The sequence below is a fragment of the Gopherus evgoodei genome, chromosome 24 (assembly GCF_007399415.2).
Source record: "Gopherus evgoodei ecotype Sinaloan lineage chromosome 24, rGopEvg1_v1.p, whole genome shotgun sequence".
Lineage (NCBI taxonomy): Eukaryota > Metazoa > Chordata > Testudines > Testudinidae > Gopherus > Gopherus evgoodei.
Genome location: NC_044345.1, coordinates 3,812,328 through 3,833,267, shown reverse-complemented (window position 1 = coordinate 3,833,267; position 20,940 = coordinate 3,812,328). Strand labels below are relative to the sequence as shown.

The 20,940-nt window shown below is 53.2% G+C and overlaps 3 protein-coding genes across 9 annotated transcripts in view; 2 read left to right on the top strand and 1 right to left on the bottom strand.

Annotated features, from left to right (window-relative positions):
• The window catches only part of PRCC (proline rich mitotic checkpoint control factor), a 16,478-nt gene extending 12,614 nt beyond the window's left edge, over positions 1-3,864 (top strand). Inside the window, exons 6-7 of the mRNA XM_030541764.1 lie at positions 175-240; positions 2,374-3,864. Coding sequence (XP_030397624.1) covers positions 175-240; positions 2,374-2,460 — 153 coding nt within the window. The 3' untranslated portion in view covers positions 2,461-3,864. The remainder of the gene's footprint in view (positions 1-174; positions 241-2,373) is intronic.
• On the bottom strand, positions 3,407-20,817 carry SH2D2A (SH2 domain containing 2A). Of its 3 annotated transcripts, none has more exons than XM_030541760.1 (10): positions 20,612-20,817; positions 16,407-16,806; positions 15,109-15,223; positions 12,760-12,953; positions 10,755-10,844; positions 10,222-10,387; positions 9,336-9,539; positions 8,717-9,259; positions 7,804-7,959; positions 3,407-6,394 (listed from the first exon to the last, which is right to left on the bottom strand). In XM_030541760.1, the coding sequence occupies exons 2-9, from the start codon at positions 16,610-16,612 to the stop codon at positions 7,804-7,806; spliced, it is 1,674 nt and encodes a 557-aa protein (XP_030397620.1). In that variant the 5' UTR covers positions 16,613-16,806; positions 20,612-20,817; the 3' UTR covers positions 3,407-6,394. The 3 variants fall into 3 exon arrangements, with proteins under 3 accessions (XP_030397620.1, XP_030397621.1, XP_030397623.1); XM_030541761.1 differs by having other exon boundaries at positions 16,407-16,658; XM_030541763.1 differs by lacking the exons at positions 15,109-15,223; positions 20,612-20,817 and adding an exon at positions 11,303-11,532 and having other exon boundaries at positions 16,407-16,533.
• Positions 19,726-20,940, top strand: part of LOC115639271 (death-associated protein kinase 2-like) — a 31,741-nt gene continuing 30,526 nt past the window's right edge. For 3 of the 5 annotated variants that reach the window (XM_030541770.1, XM_030541766.1, XM_030541768.1), the window contains exon 1: positions 19,726-20,472. The gene's annotated coding sequence lies outside the window, so the exon portion shown is untranslated. The remainder of the gene's footprint in view (positions 20,473-20,940) is intronic. The other 2 variants (XM_030541773.1, XM_030541776.1) reach the window with 2 other exon arrangements.

The following is a 20,940-nucleotide window of genomic DNA, read 5'->3' as shown; positions in this document are numbered from 1 at the left end:
CCAGTGATGGAGAATCTACCACACCTCTTGTCACAGGCTTTAAAACAAGCCAAACAGTTCTGGTGTCTGGAGCATTGGCTTCCTGTCCAGGTGACACCATCCCTTGCTGATTTCACTAGGCAGGGCAGTGTCTTTCCAGCACTGATAGTCACTTTGATTTTGTTTTTTCTTTAGAAAAAAGGAGAGCAGCCCACGGGACAGCAGAGAAGAAAACACCAGATCACATACCTGATCCACCAGGTCAGCTGCCTACCGTGGGTGTGAAAACATCCCTTGACAATGTTACAAATGTGCTATCACTTCAGAGCAGAGAGTATCAATGGAAATGAGCTGATGGAGTCAATAACTTCTTCAGTTACAAGAGAGAGGCCCCCTAGTGTGTCCTACATCAGGCAGACCTCAATCTATGCACGAAGAATTTCCATTGCGACCTGTAATGGTTTTGTGGGGGGAATTGAGGGCTGCAGCAAGTGGTATGGGGCAGAGGCCAGGGCTTCCTTTGCTCCTTGCACAGAGCTGAGCCCGCTGTTGGTGCAGCAATAATTTCTGCCCTTGGGTTGAATCCATTTGTGGTGTCTTCTGAGATCCCATCCGAGCCCTGAGCGGATTTCATCTCCCTTTCAACTCTTGTGTACATGCATCTACCAGAAAGGGTCATTAGAGGGTAATGCAAGCCACTTCTGTTCTGCCTGTTTCCTTCCTCCCCAGCTGGGGTGAATGTGCTGTGCAGGCTGGTATGTGTGTGACTGATCTGCAGAAGATAAAAGCCCTAGGAGATGACAGCAAAGCCACGTGGTAGAGGAGAGTGCAGTGACACCATGTGTGTCTGGAATAGCAGACAGCCTTGATGCTTGTCTGAAGTTATGGATTTGTTGCACCATGAGAGACAGCTCAGCTGTGGAGCTTTGGCACCAGGCTAACAGGGTATCCCTACGACATAGGGAAACCGAACAACAGAGGTAGGTAGAGAGGGATCATGCAAACAGTTTACAACCTGGACCTCCCTTTGGCAAGCTTGCCAGTATGTGCATCAAGGCTGGTTACTGTGCAACTTCTCTGGATTCCCCAGACACTCGATTAGCTATACCAGCCTCTTAGTGTTACGGCTGTGCTGCCCACTAGGATATGCCATGCCCAGGCCAGAGGGAAAGGTGAGGATCCTGACAGACAGTACCTCTAAAGGTATTTCTGGTAGATTTCGGATAACTCCCCTGACCTCCCGCACTGCCACCTCCCCCCGCACTCCTCCCGTCTGGGGCTGCATGTAATGGGACCAAATGCTAAAGCCAGTAGTGTCTTGCCACTAGATGGCAGAGGGCCTCCTTTTGTTGGGAAATCACCAACACCACCACTTCTGGCTTCCTGGCTGGAGGGTGAGGGCGTCAGTGCAGTTGCCTTCCTCAGCAGAATATTTTCTTCTCCACCTGAGGCCCAGCATCCCGATGTGGAGCTTTAGAGAGATGGTTTGTCATCGGTTTGTGTTTGGGGGTCAGTGTCATGAGGCCACTGGGTTAGCCACCCACCGTTAGAGTTGGCTGAAGGGAATGTTGACTAATGGCTAGAACGGGAGCCTGAGTCTGGACTCCTGGGGTCTTTCCCTGGCTCTGCATTGACTCGCTATGTGACTTTGAGGCACATTAACCTACTGTGGCCCCCGTCCTCTCACTTTGTGGGTGGGAGGGGAGATGACTGCTCTACAGGGCTTTTGAGACTTGATGTGTGTCTGTGATTGAACCTCTTGGGCAGTCTCTGGGGTGAGACCTCTAAGGAACTAGCTGTTGCGGGAAGGGTTCTGTAGAATCAGCACTGAGCCATTTCCCAGCACGAGTTGAAGGGTGCTGTGCTGCTGTGGATGGGCCTGGCTGCCTGGGGCCACTCAGGATCCCATGGCACTTCTCACGTGACTAGGGACTCCGAGCATTGTTCCAGCTTGGCTTCTCTACATCCACTTGGATACAAGATTATACATTTCCTCTTTTAAATTGGGTGGCATTGCTGTGTGGCTGCTAAGGCTCCACCCCCAAAGGAAGTGGCATTTCAAGCATGGGAGCAATGATGCCTAAGCAGCCCTTATCTATGAATTCAGGTCTCTCTCAGGATATTTATATTACACCAGTGGTTTTCAATCTGTGCTCTGCACACCCTTGGGGGTCCGAAGACTATGTCTAAGGTTTCCAAAGTGGGCCGCATCTCCCTTTGACATTTTTTAGGGGTCCACAAATGAAGAACGATCGAAATCCCATAACCATGGTACCAGAGAACTAACTTAAGTGCTCTGAGCTTCTCACTGTGGAGGGACAGAAGGGCCAAGGACTATTAAAACAATGAACAACTGTTCTGATTTTGACCTCTTCTCAACCCCCTTTTCTGCAGGCGAAGGAGCGAGAGTTGGAACTGAAAAACACATGGTCTGAAAACAAACTCAGCCGGCGTCAGACCCAAGCCAAATACGGATTTTAGCACCTCTCCTATTCTGTGGGCATTAGCCCAGGTGACCTACCATGTGAGACTCCTCCTGGCCTACCTAGAATTGAGGAGGCCCCTGGATCTAACTGTGTGGGTGGGAGGATACAGCACTCCCCTGTCTGCGAAGAGAAGGGTTAAATACTAACCATTTCTGAAACCCAGGCTGTAACTTTTTTAATGATAATGCAGAAGGATCAAATCAAGTCTGGTTCGTGCAGCTGGGGACTCTGGCACTGAACAGCCACAGGCTTGTCCGAAGAGGACGTGACAGGCGCAAGGTTTTGAGCTCTTGTCCTGTAGGTGTACAGACTACCCATTTTTTTCTTTAGTCACCAGAACCTTAGGTAGAATCTCAATAAATTTCCAAGTCCAACACTGCTCCTTTCTTTAGACCTACTGTGTGTCAAGAGTGTAATTTCCTTTTTGAAAGGCAGTTTCAAGGCAAACTTTTTGTATTATTTGAAAAACCCTTTGGGATAGTTGTACATGTGTAGACACATTTCTCTTCTTACAAGCAATCTGTGCAGGTTTGAAGTGTGTCTGGTTATTTTGTTTTCCTTGCCATGTCCTCCTGTAAATTTTGAGTCACTTGTGAGGGAAAATTTTTGTTTTCAAGGTGGATGTTTGCTAACAAGAGAGTGCTTGTTTCAGTTTGAAAACAGCGCACAGATACCCCCAGTCTCTGGACTCCATGGAAGATACTCGGGTTTCCTCTGCCAGCACAAGAAGCTATTGTAAGCTCTGGGACATATAAGAATGGAGTAGGTGTGGGTGTGTGTCCCCAAGCCAAGGCCCAGAGCGCTGTAAAAATCTGATTCAAATACTAGTTGAATCCAAGTATTTCTGGGGTGAGATGGTGCCCTGCAGCTAGCAGTGACCTGAAGCCTCAGCAGTATTGCCTGTAATAATCCAAACCTGGGCAAAAGCTGCCTACAGCACGTTTTTTTTAACTTATCAGCCTATCTGTATAACTCCTACTTCCTGCTGAGGCATCAACTCTGGTTTAAATGTTAACTCCACCCACCTGGGTGGAAAAGGGAGGCAATTTCTAGACTTAAACGTGTTTCACAGAACACTTGAAAAACGAGTTTCTTCATTTCACTTAAGCTGCTGAACTTCCCAGAGGCAGAGATGGGCATGTCTGCAAATAATACACAGGCCAACTCTCTGAAGAGGTGTGTATCTAACCATTCGTGCTGGCCTCGCTTCCTAGTTCGCTGTTTGCTGCCGAACTCTTACAGTGCTGAAACGAGTGAGTCGGTCCAGTTCTTTACGTTACATTCCTGACATCAAAGGTTTTATTTGTTGTACCACAACTAAAGCAGTTGAGTGTGGCAATTCAATTGAGAAAAATGCCAAAGGGCAACTTGCTCTCATCTACTGTGCCCCCCCCCGCCCTCCCCCCAAAAAAGTACCTGGTGAATGAAGTCTGACGGTATTTTAAAATCAGGTTTATAGGTTAATTCCCTGGTTGTTTTAGTACTTTGCAAAGCCCGTTTTGAGTGTTCCAATGACCAGAAGAAAAATTACTGTTGAGTAATTTATTCATATCTGTACAGTGAAATCCTCTGACAAGAGATTTGATAAAGGAATAAAACTTTTAAATGAACCAAGCCACCCCTCTGGTTTCATCTTCAGGGGATGGGATTGTTCACACACTCTTGCCACTCTCAGAAACTGGATTGGCACCAGAGTGATTAGATCTTACTGGTTTTAATATACTGAACCCACGGGGCCTGACTCCTGTACACCAAAGCCCTGTTGCACCCTACTGGCACGGAGCATTACAATGGATACAGCTGTAACTTACACCCACTTGAAGGCCCCTTCTGCCAGAGCTGTGAAAAAGCATTAAGGCTTGTCTACACATACCGTGCTGTAGTGCTTAAGTGAAGATGCTACCTACACCGACAGGGGAGAGCATCTCCTGTGAGTGTAGGTACTCTCCCCTCCCCGAGAGGTGTGGCTTTGTTGATGGGAGAAGCCTTCCTGTCATCGTAATGCTGGGTACAACCGGAGTTCCATCCTCGTAACTGTGGCACTCGGGTGTAAATTTCCCACATGCCTGGGTGATGCAGTTGTGCTGACGTAAGTAGACCAAGCTGAATCAGGGCCAGGACCCTGAGCACTTGGGACTACTCTAAACATATACACGGGTGTGCTTGCCTGAGTATTGGCAGTATTTCTACATCGGAGAATAGGAGGTGACCCTGCTGGGCAAACGGTGGAAACCAGAACGATTCCCCCCTGCCCTGGAATTGAACAGGGAGATTTCAGGGCCATGGAACATTCAAATGGCTTCTCTCGGTGGAGCTGAATCATGGAGGGGCCTCTTGGCCCAGATGCTGGCTCATGTGAGCCCGGCTGTTGCTTTTATGCTGGTCTGTTCAGTGGTGGGGTTTGCGGTTGCCTTCCCCGCAAAGAAATGGTAGGTCTTGAGATGGAGAAGGGGGAAGAATCTGGCAGACACCAGAAGCTCGCTGGCCACCTGCTGCTTAGTAGCCATGTTACCAGGTGCATATTAAGTCAGATCCCCCCCTGTGGGAGGGAGCTGGGTCAGGGAAGAGGTAGAGGTAAGGGCGTTCGAGGTCTTAGGGACCTTTCCCATGGAAGTTTCACCTTCACTCTGAATTTTCTGGCTTTGAAATATTTATTTATTTTCTCCTAACTGCAGCGTTCCCTAGGCCTTTCCTCCGGATGTTACCTAGAGGAACCCTCAGCTGCTGAGACTTCTTGCAAACAGTCCTTGTAGCAAGCAGCATTTCCTGCCTGCCAGCTTCCACAATCCGTCCATTTCGTAGCCCTGCCTCTCTGTTCCCACATCCCCCAGTACCTCCACCCTCTGCTCGCCTCCCCGTGCTGCTCCTAACCATGCGGCAGTGGTGACACGTGGGTTCCTGTCTGCTACTGGGCCAGAGCCTAAAGACCATCCTTCCTCTCTGACAATGCTGCCTTTGAACCCGCCTGTCGACCTGGCAGACTGGGGAGGGGAGGAATTACAGCTGTGCTTGGGCTGAGCAGCATCCGGATCAAATACTTTTCCTTCTCTTCGTTCTCTCTGAGGATGCTAAGACACCTTAAGGGCAGGTCACGGCTCAGTGAAGGCCCATTGCTTTTATTTACAGACAGCACCTGGCGGTGATCAAGGGAAGGGAGAGCGAAATACAGCCCATCATGGTTACAGAGGACTTAACGGAACTTAAACCCTGAGGCCCGCCCCTCATTTAAGCAGGATTTAAATGCTGCCCACCCTGCATGTAAGTCGATTTCATCCCATTTGCTTCTGTTTATTCCCCTTATTTAAAAATAAGGATCCTTCTTATCTGAGCAGCTCTGCGGCGTCAAGTCAGTGAGCATCTCCATCAATCCCAGAGCGTGTTCGTCACCCCATTTGGACTCGGTAGTTCCACCCCATGAAACAGCTTCTATGACTGCCCAATGACACCAAAAAGCAAAGACCCCCCTCCAAGGGGAGAAGGGAAGGAGATGACATCCTAGGTCCAAAACAGACATGAGTCTTGAGTACCAAGCAACCTCTGACAGAGAGCAGGAGGGATGGGAAAACCGACAAAGCTGGTGTCGTAGCTGTGAGGAAGAGGCTTTGTGAGTCGAGGACCTTGCTGGGTTTTTTACTGGGGTTGGATCTCATTGTCCTTTCCATGGAAGGATCTTCCCTGCTTCCTGAATCTCCCACCCTTGGAAGTGGGAGAGCGCACGAATGTGTGAGCGCCTTGAATTCACAGAGCAGGCTGCTCTGCACAAACGTGAGAGAGGCGGTCGGAGCAGCAGTGTCTTGAGGGCTTATGTCTGCAGCAACTCTGCGTCCTAGAGAGCAGCTGATGGGGAAGAAGTCTTCTCCGGCAGCTCTCAAGCCCTGGAATCCTTGGCAGGGGGTGTCCTGCTGGCTTGCCTCGAATGTGGGAGGGCTCTGAAAAGAGTGAAAATGCTTGTGTCAAACATCCCAAAGGGTTGGGTGTTTGCCATTTTCCTCTTTCCAGCTCAGGGAGGGTGGGTGGGCACTGCAGGGGCTGGGCATCAGGGCTCACGGGGGGGATATGAGGGGAGGGACACAGGCATCTTGGGGGGAGTGTAGTGACACAAGCTATGGAGCATGTGACTTCTTGCTATTTAGATGACAGAAAACTTAAATGCCTGTGAGAAAATCTAGCAACTTCCGAAGAGGTTAAGACCCCTCAAGTGTCCCCTCCATCTCGTAGTTCTGTCCTTCCTCTTTCTTCCCTCTGTTGAAGGTGGCCGTGGCTGGCTCTTTTCACTGCACCAGTGTTAATTCTGTGCCACTGGTTTACACATGAGCTAACTAGCAAACAGGCCGGGCGAGTGTCTTTTAAGAGTTGTCGAATTTAGATTCTGCAATGAATATAAAGCTGCAGCTCCGTGGGCCTGGTTCTCAGTAACTCAGACCCACGGATGTTGGCCTGGAGTGTAAAGGGGCCACAAAGCGGATGGAAATGGCTGGCTGAGGAGCCCCGAGCTCTCTGGGTAGTGTGGAGCTGGTGACACCCTGCTCCCATCTGCTGGGGTAGGAGGTGAATTGGGGGCATGGCCAGAGAACCACAGAGGGCCCAGCACCTGCTTATGGGGAGTGCAAAGATGGCTGAAAATCCATCCCAGCCCCAAGCCCAGTAAGGGGGCAACTGATAATAGGTCGCCCTCCAGCTCTTATCACCCATCCATCTCAACATGGGTCACTATCATTATCTCCATTTGACTGATGGGGAAACTGAGGCACAGAGTGGCAAAGTGACTTATACGACAGCAGGCTAATGGCAGAGTTGGGCCTAGAGCTGATGTTAATTGACTCTGTCCTATGCGCTGCCTCCCTTTCATGACTTTGAAGAGATGCTCCCGTCAGTTTAGCCTATTAGTGGTTGGGTTCTTTTCTAAATTAAAAAGCAGATTTCCCTTCCCAAAAGGCAACTACATGAAATGCCTTTCCCCATTCTCCTCTGAGATTCATTAAATCCACTCCCCGCCACCCCTCTTCAATCCCTCAAGGGTTTAAGAGTCAGAGCAGGGCCGCAGGCTGGAGCGTGAGAACCCGAAAGTGACACTCGCCCACGGTGCACGGGCTGCAGTGGTGCACGGGCCTCGTGCTCTCTCTCTCTCTGCACCGGGGAAATTTCAGCCACCGACGGCCTGATCCTACCCCCGCTGAAATCCAGGCCCATTGCAATGGAGACTGGATCTGGCCCATCGGCCCGAGTCCCCCTGTCCCTTGCAGTGTCATTTGCCCCAGCTGTGGGCTGACATGATGCATAAGGGTTGACTTTCCCCTTCTGCCTACCTAATTTCTTCTGGATTTTCCGTAATACCTACCTAGGAGTTACTGCTCCCTGAGGCATGCAGGCTAGGATGGTCTCCAGAAATCAGCTCGTAAATGTTTTCTAGACCGTCCTGTCCCCTGGGGGCCACCGGTCTGGTCAGGCTGGCTGCCTTCCTGCCGTAAACTGGGTCGTCAAACTCCAGCGGGGTCTGAGAGGAAGGAGAAGAGAAGGGGCAAGTGAAAGGGATGCAGAATTGCTCCCTGCCATTCCTATTCAGGCCCTGGGGAGAGGCGTGGGACAGGCAGCGCTGGGGACTGGGATTCCTGATGCACACACAGAGCAGGGACAGCAGTAGATATCCTCCTCCCCCACCCTCATGCACCATTCCCCACCAATATTCCTCAGCCCTGACTTCAGCGGCAGCATGGGCCTGTGATAGGGCACTGGCATGTGACTCAGGAAGCTGGAGTCTGTTCCTAGCTCTGCCACTGCTCTGCTAAGTGAGCTTAGTCATGTCCCTGCTCTGTGCCTCAGTTTCCCCTCCCACCCTCTGTGTTCTCGACATAGATTGTAAGACAGAGACAGGCTTTTGCTATGTATCTACAGCACCCAGGACATGGGGGCCCTGATCTCTGGTGCAGCCTCTAGGCATCACCATAATACTCCAGAATAGTGGAAGGTTCAGGGGAAATCTGTCTTGACCCATTAAGTCCATGGTCTCTACCAGCAGAGGGGGGAAATAGCATTGGTGGGTTCTGTGGGAGAGACCCCAATCCACTAGGATTGGGACTGAGCCCCACCAAACTCATTGAACACAGGCCCCCAAGAACGAGCACACGTGAATAACCAGCTGGATTTGAACCAGCGACCTGAAGTGTTTCAGGGCCCATCAGACTCGACTTGTCCTGCCCCCTTGTGGCCATTTAAAGTGCCACTCCCCACTTTTCCTTCCATGTGGTACCCACCTCTGAGGATGGCCTAGACGGCCTCCCCTGGTCCCCCTCGACAGTGAGAGCTGCAGGCAGCCGCTTCCTCCGGGACCCCTGCGCCGACGTGCTCCGGAGGACCCTGCGGTGTCCTGGGGATGGCTCGGTGGGAGGTCTGGATGAGCCCCGAGGCAGGGTGGAGGCTGTGTCCTGCAGGACTCTGGGTAGAGCCTGGGGCCGGGACCGGCACGCCAGCTCTACCTCCGCGTAGACATTGTCAGGGTCGGGGCTGGGCAGCGAGCCCCGCCCCATGGCATAGAAGGGGATGGGCTCGTCGGGTTCATAGTAGATGTGGCGTTCACGAGGCGGGAAGCCCTCTCGGGGCTCAGCGTAGGTGTGGAAGCGCATCAGCTGCTGGTACTTGACCTCTGTGGGCTGGGCCGGCATGGGCTGCTCAGCGGGGACAGGGGTTTTGCTGATGTGGGCGTAGGGATCTGCAGAAGCCCCTGCCTCTTGCACAGGGCTGCTCGGCCTCAGAGCGGGGCCAGCCTTGGCGGGGAGCAGGGGAACGGAACAGGGAACCTAAGGGAGGAATGAAATGAAATCAGCTTGTCTAAGCAGCCCTGCTCCTTCCCCCTTTCTCTGTGTCCATGTTTACCTTCTTGGAAGGGCATCCCTGGTTCCTTTGCTCTGCAGCCAGCAGGCAGGGATGGGTCTGTTGGCCTGGCGCCTGGGGCTGTCTGAGAACCAGGCTGTATGCTTGGCTGCCTGCTGCTGGGGGGACATTTGCTGGCTCGGGTGGGGCGCCGGACCCTGCTTCGGCTCCAGCTGGGATCCCACCACTGTCTCGGCTCTTGTCGCTCTGCGGCAAAGGGAAAAGCTGCTGAGTGACAGATGTGGCATTAGAAGAGGGGAGAGAGCGTGGGGCAGCGGTTAGGACCATATTTTAGCTGTTTGTACAGCGCCTAGCACTGGGACTCCTAGGTTCTATGGCAATAAAAATAACAAACTGCAACAGAGCACAGGGCTGGGTGTCAGGACACCTGGCTTCTCTTCCTAGGGTGCAGGGCATAGTGGGGAGAATAGAGCACAGGGTATCAGGACTTCTAGCTTCTATGCCACTAACTCACTGTGCCACCCGGAACAACTTGCCTTTCAATTGCCTCATGGTGGGGAAATTCTCCCAGTGCACTGGGGATAGTTCTGTGCTGCTGCACGTCTCGTGGAGGGGGGACAATTCATTCAGGTGCTAATTACTGTAACATCTGTGACTGCCTCATATTCCATGGCTGTCATGGTGCTGATCTCAGCCCCTGATGTTGCACAAGCCCAGACCCTTGCTGCTTGGCCTGGAGAATCCCCATCAGCGATACAGGGCCTAAGACACATAGTGGAGCAATTCTGCTCCCCTCCAGCAGAGGGCAGTGGTGACACCAGCCAGCCAGCACATTCCTGTGCCTGTCTTATGACGGCAATTGTGGCATTCCAGCGATGCCTGGGCACGCAGTGGGATGCCAGGTGCTCTGGGCGAGTCTCTGGCTTACCCTGGGGCATGGTGCTGTCAGGAACTCGTAGTAGGGGGTGACCGGGGCAGTGGTGTAGTGCTGAAGCAGGCCCTGAAGCTCGGCGTGGGCGCTGTCCTCTCCTAGGATCACGTAGCATTCGTCTTCCAGCTGGTCAAGGATGAAGTGCCGGCAGCGATCCCTGCCCCTGGAGCCCAGAGAGAAATCAACATGGGGGTGGTGAAATTCCAGACACGCTGGAGTGAATGGCAATTATGGCACTTCCACCCAGTGCGTCTGGCTCAGCGGCGTCCAGGTCTTCAAAGAACTGGGGAGGCCGGGGACAGGGTGGGGGGGTGGCAGAGGCACTCTCCACGCCCAGGCAGCTGGGCCACGTAATAACAGTGATCCCTAGCTCTGAGAGACCGACCGTCCCCCCTACACAGTGTGATGCTCAGCAACCAGCATTGATGGGAACCTGGCGGAGCACAGAGAGCAGCGAGGGGGGCTGTGGCAGCTTGGAGATCTCACCTGCGGGGCTGGCTTAGGAGCAAGGGACGGCCAGGTGACCTCACCTGTACGACAAAACAAATCCGACTGTGCTTTCACTGAAGCGAATCAGGAAAGAGCCCAGCGGCTTGTCCTGCAGCAGCTGCTCCGTGTCCCTGTGCGGGAAGGACAAATGGGGTCAGAAATAACCCGAGTGGGAGCAGCAGCTCCTGGCTGAGAGAGGCGGCCTGGTAGGGCTGGGGTAGGTGCTGCTGGTAGTTCGGGAACAATATCTCAGCACCCTGCCCCCCGAGCTTGGAAAGGGGCAGTCTAGGCATGGGGACTCCTGCAGGCTCACAACCTCCTGTGTCCTAGCATGCAGCGAGTGGGACAGATCCTGCTTGATAGTAGGAGGAGCTGGGGAAAGAACCCAGGAGTCCTGCTCCCTGGCTTTCCCCACTGTCACTCCCTTAATTTAGGCAGGAGGGTGAAACTCCTTCCTTAGCCCTATTTGTGGCAGCAGGACGTGGCGCTGCCTGTGGGAAAAGCCCTAGGGTCCTGGGGACACTGCTGTGAGGCCGAGGGCAGGCAGCCATGTACCTACCCCTCCGGGGTACCTGCCCCAGCCCCTCACCTCCTGCTGATGAAGCCGTGAAACCAGGGCGGCAGCTCCCCCTGCTGGCGGATCCGGCTCGCCTGTGTTTGCTCGAACCACGCCCGGGTCCAGGCCTGCAGCGCCGACGGGGCCTCGGGAGGATCCAGGCCGGGCCCCAGCCTCGCCCGCATCTCTGCTCCCTGCGCGGGGTCCCCGAGCAGGGACCAGCTCAGCTTGGCGCTGGCCGCTGGCCACGAGCTGAGAGGGGCCTAAGGGAGTGAGGGCAACAGAGGCCCAGATGAGGGGGAGGGTGGCAGAGATGGGGGCCATGTCCTTCCACACACCCCCCCTTAGTGCCAAGCTGGGGCAAGCAGTGACTGAGGGGAGAGCCCCCCGCATCGCCCTGCAGCATGCTGGATGTGGCAGGCGGAGCGCCGAGTCCTGAGCCTGGGCCTGGTGAGGGCAGGAGAGGCCTCGCCCCCTTTGTCAAGCCCCTTCTTTCCGGCAGCCCCTTGGGGTTCCCTTTGTGCTGACGCCGCCGAGGAGCTGATCTCTGCTTCTCAAATAGAGGCTTGAATGGGGGAATAGTCGGAGCTGGACAGAACCCAGCACGTCCTGCTGCTTTCATCAGCTGGAAGCTGGCACCAGGGTCGCTGAGGGTCCTGGATCTGCGAGCAGGGCTCAGAGCTGGGCTCACGGCCTCCCTTTATGCCCCTGGCCTCTCCCATGCTCAGGGCTTGGTGCACCGCCTGCCACGTCCACAGAGCCTGCGTGCTGGGGGCATGTGCCCATACAACCCCGGGGAGATAGCTACTGAAGGGTGGCTAGGCATATGGACCGGTGGGCAGGGACTGTGGGGTGGATGGATGGACAGACGGATGGAGAGATACTGTAGGGTTCTCGGGTGGATAGACTAATGGATGGATGGATGGATAGATACAGGACGGGGAAACAGAAGGATGGACGGATGGACAGGTACTATAGAATGGACAGATGGATACTGGAGAGTAGATTGATGATAGACAGATACTGTAGGGTTGTTGGATGGATAGACAGTGTAGGATGGATGGATGGATAGACTGATGGACAGATACTGTAAAGGTGGACGGATGGACAGCTAGTGAAGGATGGACAGATGGACGGATGCTGTGGAATGGGTGGGTGGGTGGACGCTGTAGCGTGAATGCCCAGTCATAGATGGGTGGCTAGACAGATGGATGGACAGAAGAGTGGGCTGAAGAAGGTACCCGATGCATTTTCCCCTGGCGCACACATTTGTTCTGTTATTTAACCCGCTCTAGCAGCCAGACACCCAGGCACCCTCCCCCAGCTCCCCTCCTTCTGCACCCGTCAGACACTCCCCAGCACCGCAGAGCCACGGGAGGGGTCCTGCACAGCCCCGAGCAGCTGGAGAATGGCCAGTCCTACACCTCCCGTGACAGCAATGCCGTGACACGAAGCCACAAGGGGCTGGATCGAGAGCTCTCGATTCCTACCCTGGTATAAGGGCCCTGGTCCCTCTGAGAGCCAGGCAGCTCCTCCTCCTTCTGGGCCCCGGCTGGCGTCCTGCTGAGCCCAGCACTGGCACTGTCCAGCTGGGCCAGCTCATCCGCATTGTCATCTTTGCTGAGGCCGTTGGGTTTAAATGTGCTGAAGAGGAGGGGTCCCTGATTGTCCCAGACATCAGCCCCTGGGGATGGAAACAAATGGGTCAATCCTCCAGCAGGGTCCCGCTGTGGGCTCAGAAGCCTTCCCCTCCCCCTGTGGGTGCAAGAGTCTTCTCCTCCGCAGCTCTCATTCCCATCCCAGGTCTCTTTCCTGCCTGGCCTTTGGCCCTTTTATGCAAGCCACCTGGGGGGACCGCACTGGGCGGGGAAGAAGAGGTGGAGCTGACCTGCAACATAGCTCTGCATGGCATCCACTGCCCTGCTTCCCATGGACCCTCCCAGCCAAGACAGTATCCATTGATGGGGAAACTGAGGCACAGATGTGCCATGCCCAAGGTCATGGCACAGAATTAGAACCCAGTACCTCCTGAGTACCAGGCTAGTGTTCTATCCACTAGGTCACACTGCCTCCTAAGTGACAAGGGCTGTCTGTCAATCCTAGCCCGACCAGGTCAATGGGAACTTTGGCACTGACTCCCTGGAGCCAGGATTTCACCCTGACACTGGGAAATGGTGCCAAACGGGCTGGCTTGAGGGAGTGCCCTCTGAGCTGGAAAATGCCCTGGGAACAGGGTGGCCTGAGGTCAGACCACCCTGTTCCATTAGCCTGGCCTTGCTACACCTGGGCCGGGTGCTGACCCTACAGGCGGAGAGCCCAGGAGCTGGTGCTGATTGAGGCTGCTTTGTTCTGCTCCTGTGGGGGTGGGATGGGGTTTGAGGCTGGCTGAGGACTGGAGCTAGCCTGAGCCCTTACAGATGGGAACAGCCTGGCAGAAAAGGAGTTTGTTTTGGGTTCTGGTCAGCCTAAGTCTAAAGGACGCTGTTACTCGTTACCTGCCCACTGCAATCTGCAGCTGGAGCAGGCTGGGGAAACTGAGGCAGGGTGGCTGCAATGCCGTGCTCTGCTGTGAGGGGGCGCTCTGAGATGGTATGTCTCACACCCTTCCTTAAAGCCTTGTGGTGCTGGGTTCTTCACACACCCACCAGTGCTTGGGCCTTTATCGCTAGTCTCATGATTCTGGGTGTTTTTCATCAAGCCCCAGCTCCTGGAGTCCTGTGATGAGGTGAGGCCCCTAGCTCTCTCTCTGTTAAAATACATTTCTAGCTTGGGGTGTGTGTGCATTTTTTTTCTCCAAAATATGAGCTCTGGTCTAATCCTAAAGGCACAGAAAACTAGAAGGCAAATAAGAAGCTCCCAGAATGTCTTATTGTTTTAAACAAAATTTCATGATTTTCTGGGCTCTGAATCATGGCTTTTGAACCCTCCTAGTTGGCAGAAGTACACCCTGCAGGTAGCCCTTGGCACCTGTTTTCCCCAGGTGTTCATGATGCCATGGGAGCGGAAGGGAAGGGAATGAATCCCTTGGTGTGCAGCCAGTTTCCAAACACAGCCACTTCGCTCCAGAGGCATGAGGAGAGGCAGAAAGATCATTGTGCATCTTCTTCGCCCAAGCAAAAAGATGCAAAATAAATGCAGCTGCTTTGCTGAATCTTCGCTGAGGATGCCATAAGACAGCTGCTGTGCTGGGACTGCAGCTGGGTCAGCTCAGCCACCCTCTCTGCTGTGCTCTTGTTCTGGACAGCACCGGGAGCAAAGCCTAGAGCTGCCCCTGGGATGCTTTCCCTTCTAACAGGCAGTTTGGGGTTGCTCTGAAACTTTGCCAAACTTCCACCATTTGGGGGAAGTTTCCCACACTGGGTATCTGAATTTTTGGGGAAAATTTCCGCTAAAAGCGTTCAGCTGTTTTGGAGAAAGAGGGTAGGGAAAAATCCATCCTTCTACCCATGCAGAAAAAATGCTTCCTATTCCGTATGTGATTGTGTAATCAAAGACTGCACCAGAATTCAGCCCCCTGGCAGCAAGTTTTCACGGGAAGCCTTAACTAGGCACTTCTAAACTTTGGAGGGTTTGATTTTTTGCAAGCGTAATGTTCTTTTAATGGTTTTTAATGTAATCGCAACCTCTTTCAGGGCAGGGACTCTCTCCCAGTGTGTATATCTAGCACCTGTGGCCCTAATCCTCAACTGAGACTGCCAAGGCTACTGTAACAATCACAGGAAACACAATTGTTTTGTTGTGTTCTAATCCTGATCTAATTACAGGAGATCTCTCAATAGTGTTTAATAACGGTTAATTAAAACAGGAAGTAATTATTTAAACCAGTTGATCCATCCCACCTTCTTAGCATCCCGGAGATGTCTGCCAGCGATTGCCGTGGCATGTTTCAGAGTCCTTTTAATAATACCCATCTCTTGCCACTCGAATGGAGACCAGCGTTGCAAGGCCCCAGTCCTGCAACGTGATCAATGCGTGTTTGTGCCCACAAGTTGATCCCCTTGGAGCTCTGCCCAGGGACAGGGTTGCATTCTCAGGGATCTGACTCCAGGATCGGGGATATCAGAGAGACGAGGTGGGGGAGGCGATATCTCCTATTAGAGTTTTGACTCCTGTTAGGGTGACCAGACAGCAGATGTGAAAAATCAGGACAAGGGGTGGGGGGTAATAGGACCCTATATAAGAAAAAGACCCCAAAATCGGGACTGTTCCTATAAAATCGGGACATCTGATCACCCTAACTCCTGTTGGCAAAAGAGACAAGCTTTCGAGCTACATGGAGCTCTTCTTCGGCGCTCAAAAGTGTCTCTCTTTCACCAGCCGAATTTGTTCCCATAAAAGAGATCCCCTCCCCCTCTTGTCTCTCATTTTTTCCCCCTTTTTTCCTTTAAGAAAGGAAAGGCACCGATTCAGGTCCCCAGCCCCCCGGTCAGCACGAGCGCTGCGGGAGTGCGGGCTGCTGCCCATTCCGCTCAGGCAGTGTTTGACATCTGCTTTGCACTGGGGCAAACAGCCAGCCCGAGGAGCAGGAGGATCGGGCCTCCATCTTTGAAAGCGTTGGCGCTAGGACAGAGACGCGATGTGCTCACCCCTCCCCTTGGAGAAAGCATTGCAAGGATGGCTCCGGAGCGGGGCATAACTGGCCCATCGAACCGTCCGGCCCAGGTCGGCAGCTCGGGGGGCGGTTGTCTCCTGAAGGCTGGCATGGAGCGATCTGTGTGGGTCTCGGAGTGACCCCTGCCAGGCAGGCGTCTGCATTCCCCCAACCCAGCCCCCACTGCTGGCAACCTCCCCAGAGAGTCCCAGGGGATGGGGGCTGAGCTCTGCTCCAAGCTTGGCTCGTGGGAGGGGACCCGGGGCTCCATTGCCTGAGGAGACATGTCCTCCTGGTCACACCCGTGTCTGAACAGCTGCAGGACTCATGCATTGGATCAGCTCAATGCCTAGCAGGCAGTTGTCCTGCTGTGGCATGGGGCGTAGATTCCCCTGGCACCGCTGCCCTACTCCTGCCTGGGACTCTGGTCTCCATGGCTCTCGCCCACATCCCTCTTCAGTGGACTCCCCTTAAGGGAACAAATCAGCTCCTGTGAAGCGTGGTCGAGGTTGCTCCTGTCTCCCCCTGCTCCCCAGCGGCTCCTACCTGTCGTAGGTCCCTCCTTGACCTGGGAGTCCATGCCCTGCAGCGGCCCGAGCGCCGAGGTCCTGGCAGCGATGTCTGCTGGAGGCAGGGGAACTTACAAGTCCTCCTCGTGCTCTCTCTGCGTGCAAAGGGCAGGAAGCAGCTACCGAAGCCACAAGATGCTGCTCGTTCACGGGCGAGCAAAGGAGCGCCGCCGGCGACGTCATGGAAAAGGAAAGTGTCGTGGCAGAGTTCTGGGGCGAGGTACTAGGGCTGGAGATGAGAGGGTGGTGTCACCACAGCGCCGGGCCGGCCCAGGCCTGTGACACAAGGGCTGTGATGGGAGAACGTCCCTGGATCTGCGAGACGCTGCGTGAGCCAGCTGTGAAAGGCTGGGCTCGGTCACTGCTCCGAGGGGTAGCTGCAAACAGTAGGGTGACCAGAAAGCAAGTGTGAAAAATCGGGACAGGGATGGGGGGTAATAGGAGCTTGTATAAGAAAAAGACCCAAAAATCGGGACTGTCCGTGTAAAACCGGGACATCTGGTCACCTAGCAGACAGCCAGCACCTGTAAGCTATTTAACTGGCCCTGATTCTTATCTAGGCTAAGCCCCTCTGTGGCAGTCTGGGACACTGAAAAGCCAGCCAGCTAGTGGCGCCTGGGGATGCTCAGAGGGGTCTTCTGAGGGCCAGACCATAAGACCTGGGTTCAAGTCCAGACGCTGCTCTGGGTGACCTTAGACAAATCACTTGACCTGAGTTCCCCCTTGTATAATGGAGAATCAGCTTTCCTGTCTCTCGTTAGACTAAAAATGGCCGCTGCCCCCTGGAAGGAACTGCCTGTGAGTCTGTGTCTGTGAAGTGCCAGGGGGCCCTGATCTCTGTTGGGGTGTCTGGGTGCTGATGCTAGACAAACAACTACCATCAAACAGGAGACCCGCTTGGTAGTATCCTGCCTGGTGTTTGAGATCAGGTGTATTTGCTATTTGGAGGCCTGACCTGGGCTACATCAGCCAGGGAAGCTGCCTGGAGCCAGGCAAGTCCTCAGACAGGAGATCTCGAAAGCGTCCTGGAGAGCAGGGCACCCTCTGCTGCAAGGAGTGAGGTGGGTGTCCCAGCAGGGGGCGCTCTCCTCCCCAGCAGGGCTGTGCTGCTGAGAGCCGAGCAAGTGACCTAATTCTCTTCCTGAGGAGGCAGGGACATGGGTTCAAGGCTCAGAGCCTCCGCCACCATTCTGTGTGCCCAGAATTTGTCCCAGATTTCCCAAGGGACTGGGTATTTTGTGATTCCGTCGGGAGGCTTGTCAATTAACCAATTAATGTTCGGCCAGGGCTTTGGCAACTTAAAGAGCCTGGTCTCGTTTATCGGATCCAGCCCACAGATCACCTAGTCTGTGATCATCTCGTCTGACCTCCAGGCCAGAGAACGGCCCCAGAACAATCCCTAGAGTGCAGCTTCTAGCAAAAATAGCTCGTCGTGATTTAAAAATGGCCAGGGATGGGTTAAGGAAGCAACTTGGGAGCCAGGACTCCTGGGTTCCTTTCCGAGTTCTGGCAGGGGAGACCTTAGTGGTTAGAGCAGAGGGCTGGCAGGCAGGAGTTCTTGGTTTAAACTCCTCTACCAGTGATCCTGGGTGAGTGTCTTCCCTCCTCTGTGCCTGATTCCTCCCGCAAAATGGGGTGGAATATTTGCCCCCTTAGGCTGTGAGCAGAACCCCCCTCTCTCTGTGGAGTTGGGGGAAAGAGAAATTTAGGAGAGCTTGTAAAGCTGGTGGTGGGATGGGTCAAAGGTTATGGCCCCACCCACCAGCTGATCTTCATACAAATATTTTCCCTTCCCCAAATCCAGGCCAACCCAACCGGGTGTTTTGCTATTAGCCTGTCTGTGAAAAGTCTTCAATCTGTCCAGCCAGGAGGGAGGAACCATCCCATGGGGTGGGGGCGGCCGCCAATCCCACTTCACCAATGGCTCCCACAAGCTGGAGACTTTGTCTGAACAGCTCATTCTTGGCAGGAAAAGGGGGGTGAGTCGTGGGCCACCGGGAAGCAGAAAAAGAGCAAAATCCTGTAATTTACTTATAAGGAAAAATGAACCCAACTCAATGCAGGCAACTGCAAGGCACTGGCTCCCTCTAAGGGGCCAAACGTCTCCCTGCAGCCTAATTAGCCCCTGTGTGTTGCAAATTTGGCTCAGGGGTGATGCCGTGCGCTTCAGCGGGTGCCTTGCTGTTTATATGTCAATCGTTCCCAGAGATCTGGGTTCCAACCCCAAGCACTTTGCCTCTCTCTCACTTTCCCCTCTGTGAAATGGGCGTAGTGCTCCTGACCTTCCTTTGTGAAGCCCTCCAAGTTCTATGAATCTGGACAGCCAGGCTGGTTATCTGGGGTAACACAAGCTTCATTTCTTCTTTGTTGTGTGTGTTTTTGCCCCTTTCCCTGACTTTCTGCAGTTACCCAGCTGGGCATTTCAGGGCCCCTCTGCACAGAAATGCTTCATTAACTCTGTCTAGTGAAGACAGCGGAAGCCCTGTGTTGATAACTTTGGTATAACACCTTGTCTACACAGGAAAGTTTGACCAGTTGCCACAGCGTAACCCCTCATGTTCATGCATTGTTTCAAGTACCAAAGTACCAAGTTTTTTTTGTTTGTTTAGTTAAAACCTCTTCTTAAGCAACATAACTTAAACTGGGGAAAAAATAATAGCCCCTGGCTCTTATAATCCATCGCTATCGACATGCTTTACAAAGGATCTCAGTGTTGTTATTGCCATTGTACAGATGGGGAAACTGAGGAACAGAGAGGCAAAGTGACTTGCTACAGGCCGCCCACCAGCAGAGCCAGGAATAGAGCCGTTCACCTGAGTCCCAGTCCAGTATGCCATCCACTAGGCCACACTACCTCCGTCTGCCAGATACTCTTATCTCAGAATGGCTTATACCAGTATTACTATTTCAGTTTAAATTCTCTCTGTAGGTTACACAGTGCAATTATCCCAGGTGGACAAGATTGCAAGCTCTGTCCCCTCGTCAATGCCTGGACAGCACCTAGCACTTTAGGGATGGGGCTACAAATGCACCCTCAAGCCATTGTGGCATGGCTGAGTTGGGGGAATCCCTGCAGTTCCAATGTCCTTTAACCAGCTGGGGGTTCAGTCCCCACATGTGACATGTAGTTTTATTCTACCTTAAGAGATCTGTCCCTCCTCTTTCTCTTCACACCTCAGCAGCCTCCTAGCCATACCCTGTTTCCCCTCTGGGCATTTTGGTTAGAATATTTTTATCTGTCAAACAGGTTTCCTGTTTGCAATCCCCCAGCTTCTGAGCCACAGAGCAAAGGCAGAGAAAGGGGAAGAGATGCCCTTTTTTACAGCAGATTCGCCCTGCTCTCTGAGCTCAACAACTGCTAAGCAGAAGGCAGGAGATCCTGTGGTTCTGGGAACAGCCGGACTCAAATTCTCTTGGATTTGCTGTTCCAGCTCCGGGAGATATCAAGGCACTGCGCAGTGCTGCTTTGAGTGATGTTAAGAAACCTGTCCTAGCTTCTGCTTGCTATAGGCCATGATTTTCCATTGGGAAGACCGATCTCGGGGCTGTCTCAAGGGAACTTGATGGAAGGATCATATTTTTTTAACAGGTTTTCTTAGGATCTTGCTCATTTCAGAGTTTGCTGCTGCTTATTATTATTATTATTATTTTTAAATCCCATGAAAATCTAGGAACTCTGAGTCACTTGATTTGGAGCCTGCTTTGCTGAGTCTGGGGGTGGTAGTTAAATAAAGAGGAGGAGGAGGAACGAAACAGATGGGATTGGTCAATATCAGAGGAAACTGGCCAGAATTCCCCACCAGGAGAGGTGTCATAGATCCCAGCTCTTTCATATCTATCGCCTCTCAACAGAAAACTAACCAGAGCTGGTTCATCTGAGCTGCCTACACACTGGGGAGATAAGACATCTTGTTGTCCAGGAAAATTCTGGAGCGACTCTCCTGTATTGGTTCTGTGTGCGGTGGGATTTCTGGAAAGGACGCAGTCACAAGCCAGGAGGCTAGTTCCACAGAAAAACAAGAGGATCGTGAGCCGAGAACTTGGTGAGTAAGGATGGACGCGACACAGAGTTTGTTCTCAGCCACCCAAAGCAAACAGGTGGTTGGCTTTGTAATCAGCAGACCCCCAGCTGGTGTAATTCAGCTGAGCTGCAGCAAAGTCAGTGGAGTGATGCTAACTTACCGGAGGGGGGTTCTGACCTCGCCTGGTTTTGCTGCAGGGGGGAAGATCTCAGGGGATGTTCTGAACAGTCAGTGATGGGGTGTGGGAGGTGATCTATCATCTTGTTGTGATCCTTTTAATCCGGCAAGTTTCAGAACAGTGGCTGCAAAATAGTCATAGAAATCGAATCAGAGAAATATAGGTCTGGAAGGACCCCAAGAGGTCCATATTCCCCCCCCCCCGACTGAGCCAGGAGCATTTACCAGTCCATGCACAGAAATTATTTGCCCACTCCAGAGAAAAAGCAAAGGATGTTTTCACTTGCCTGAATGGATCAGAATTTTGCAAAG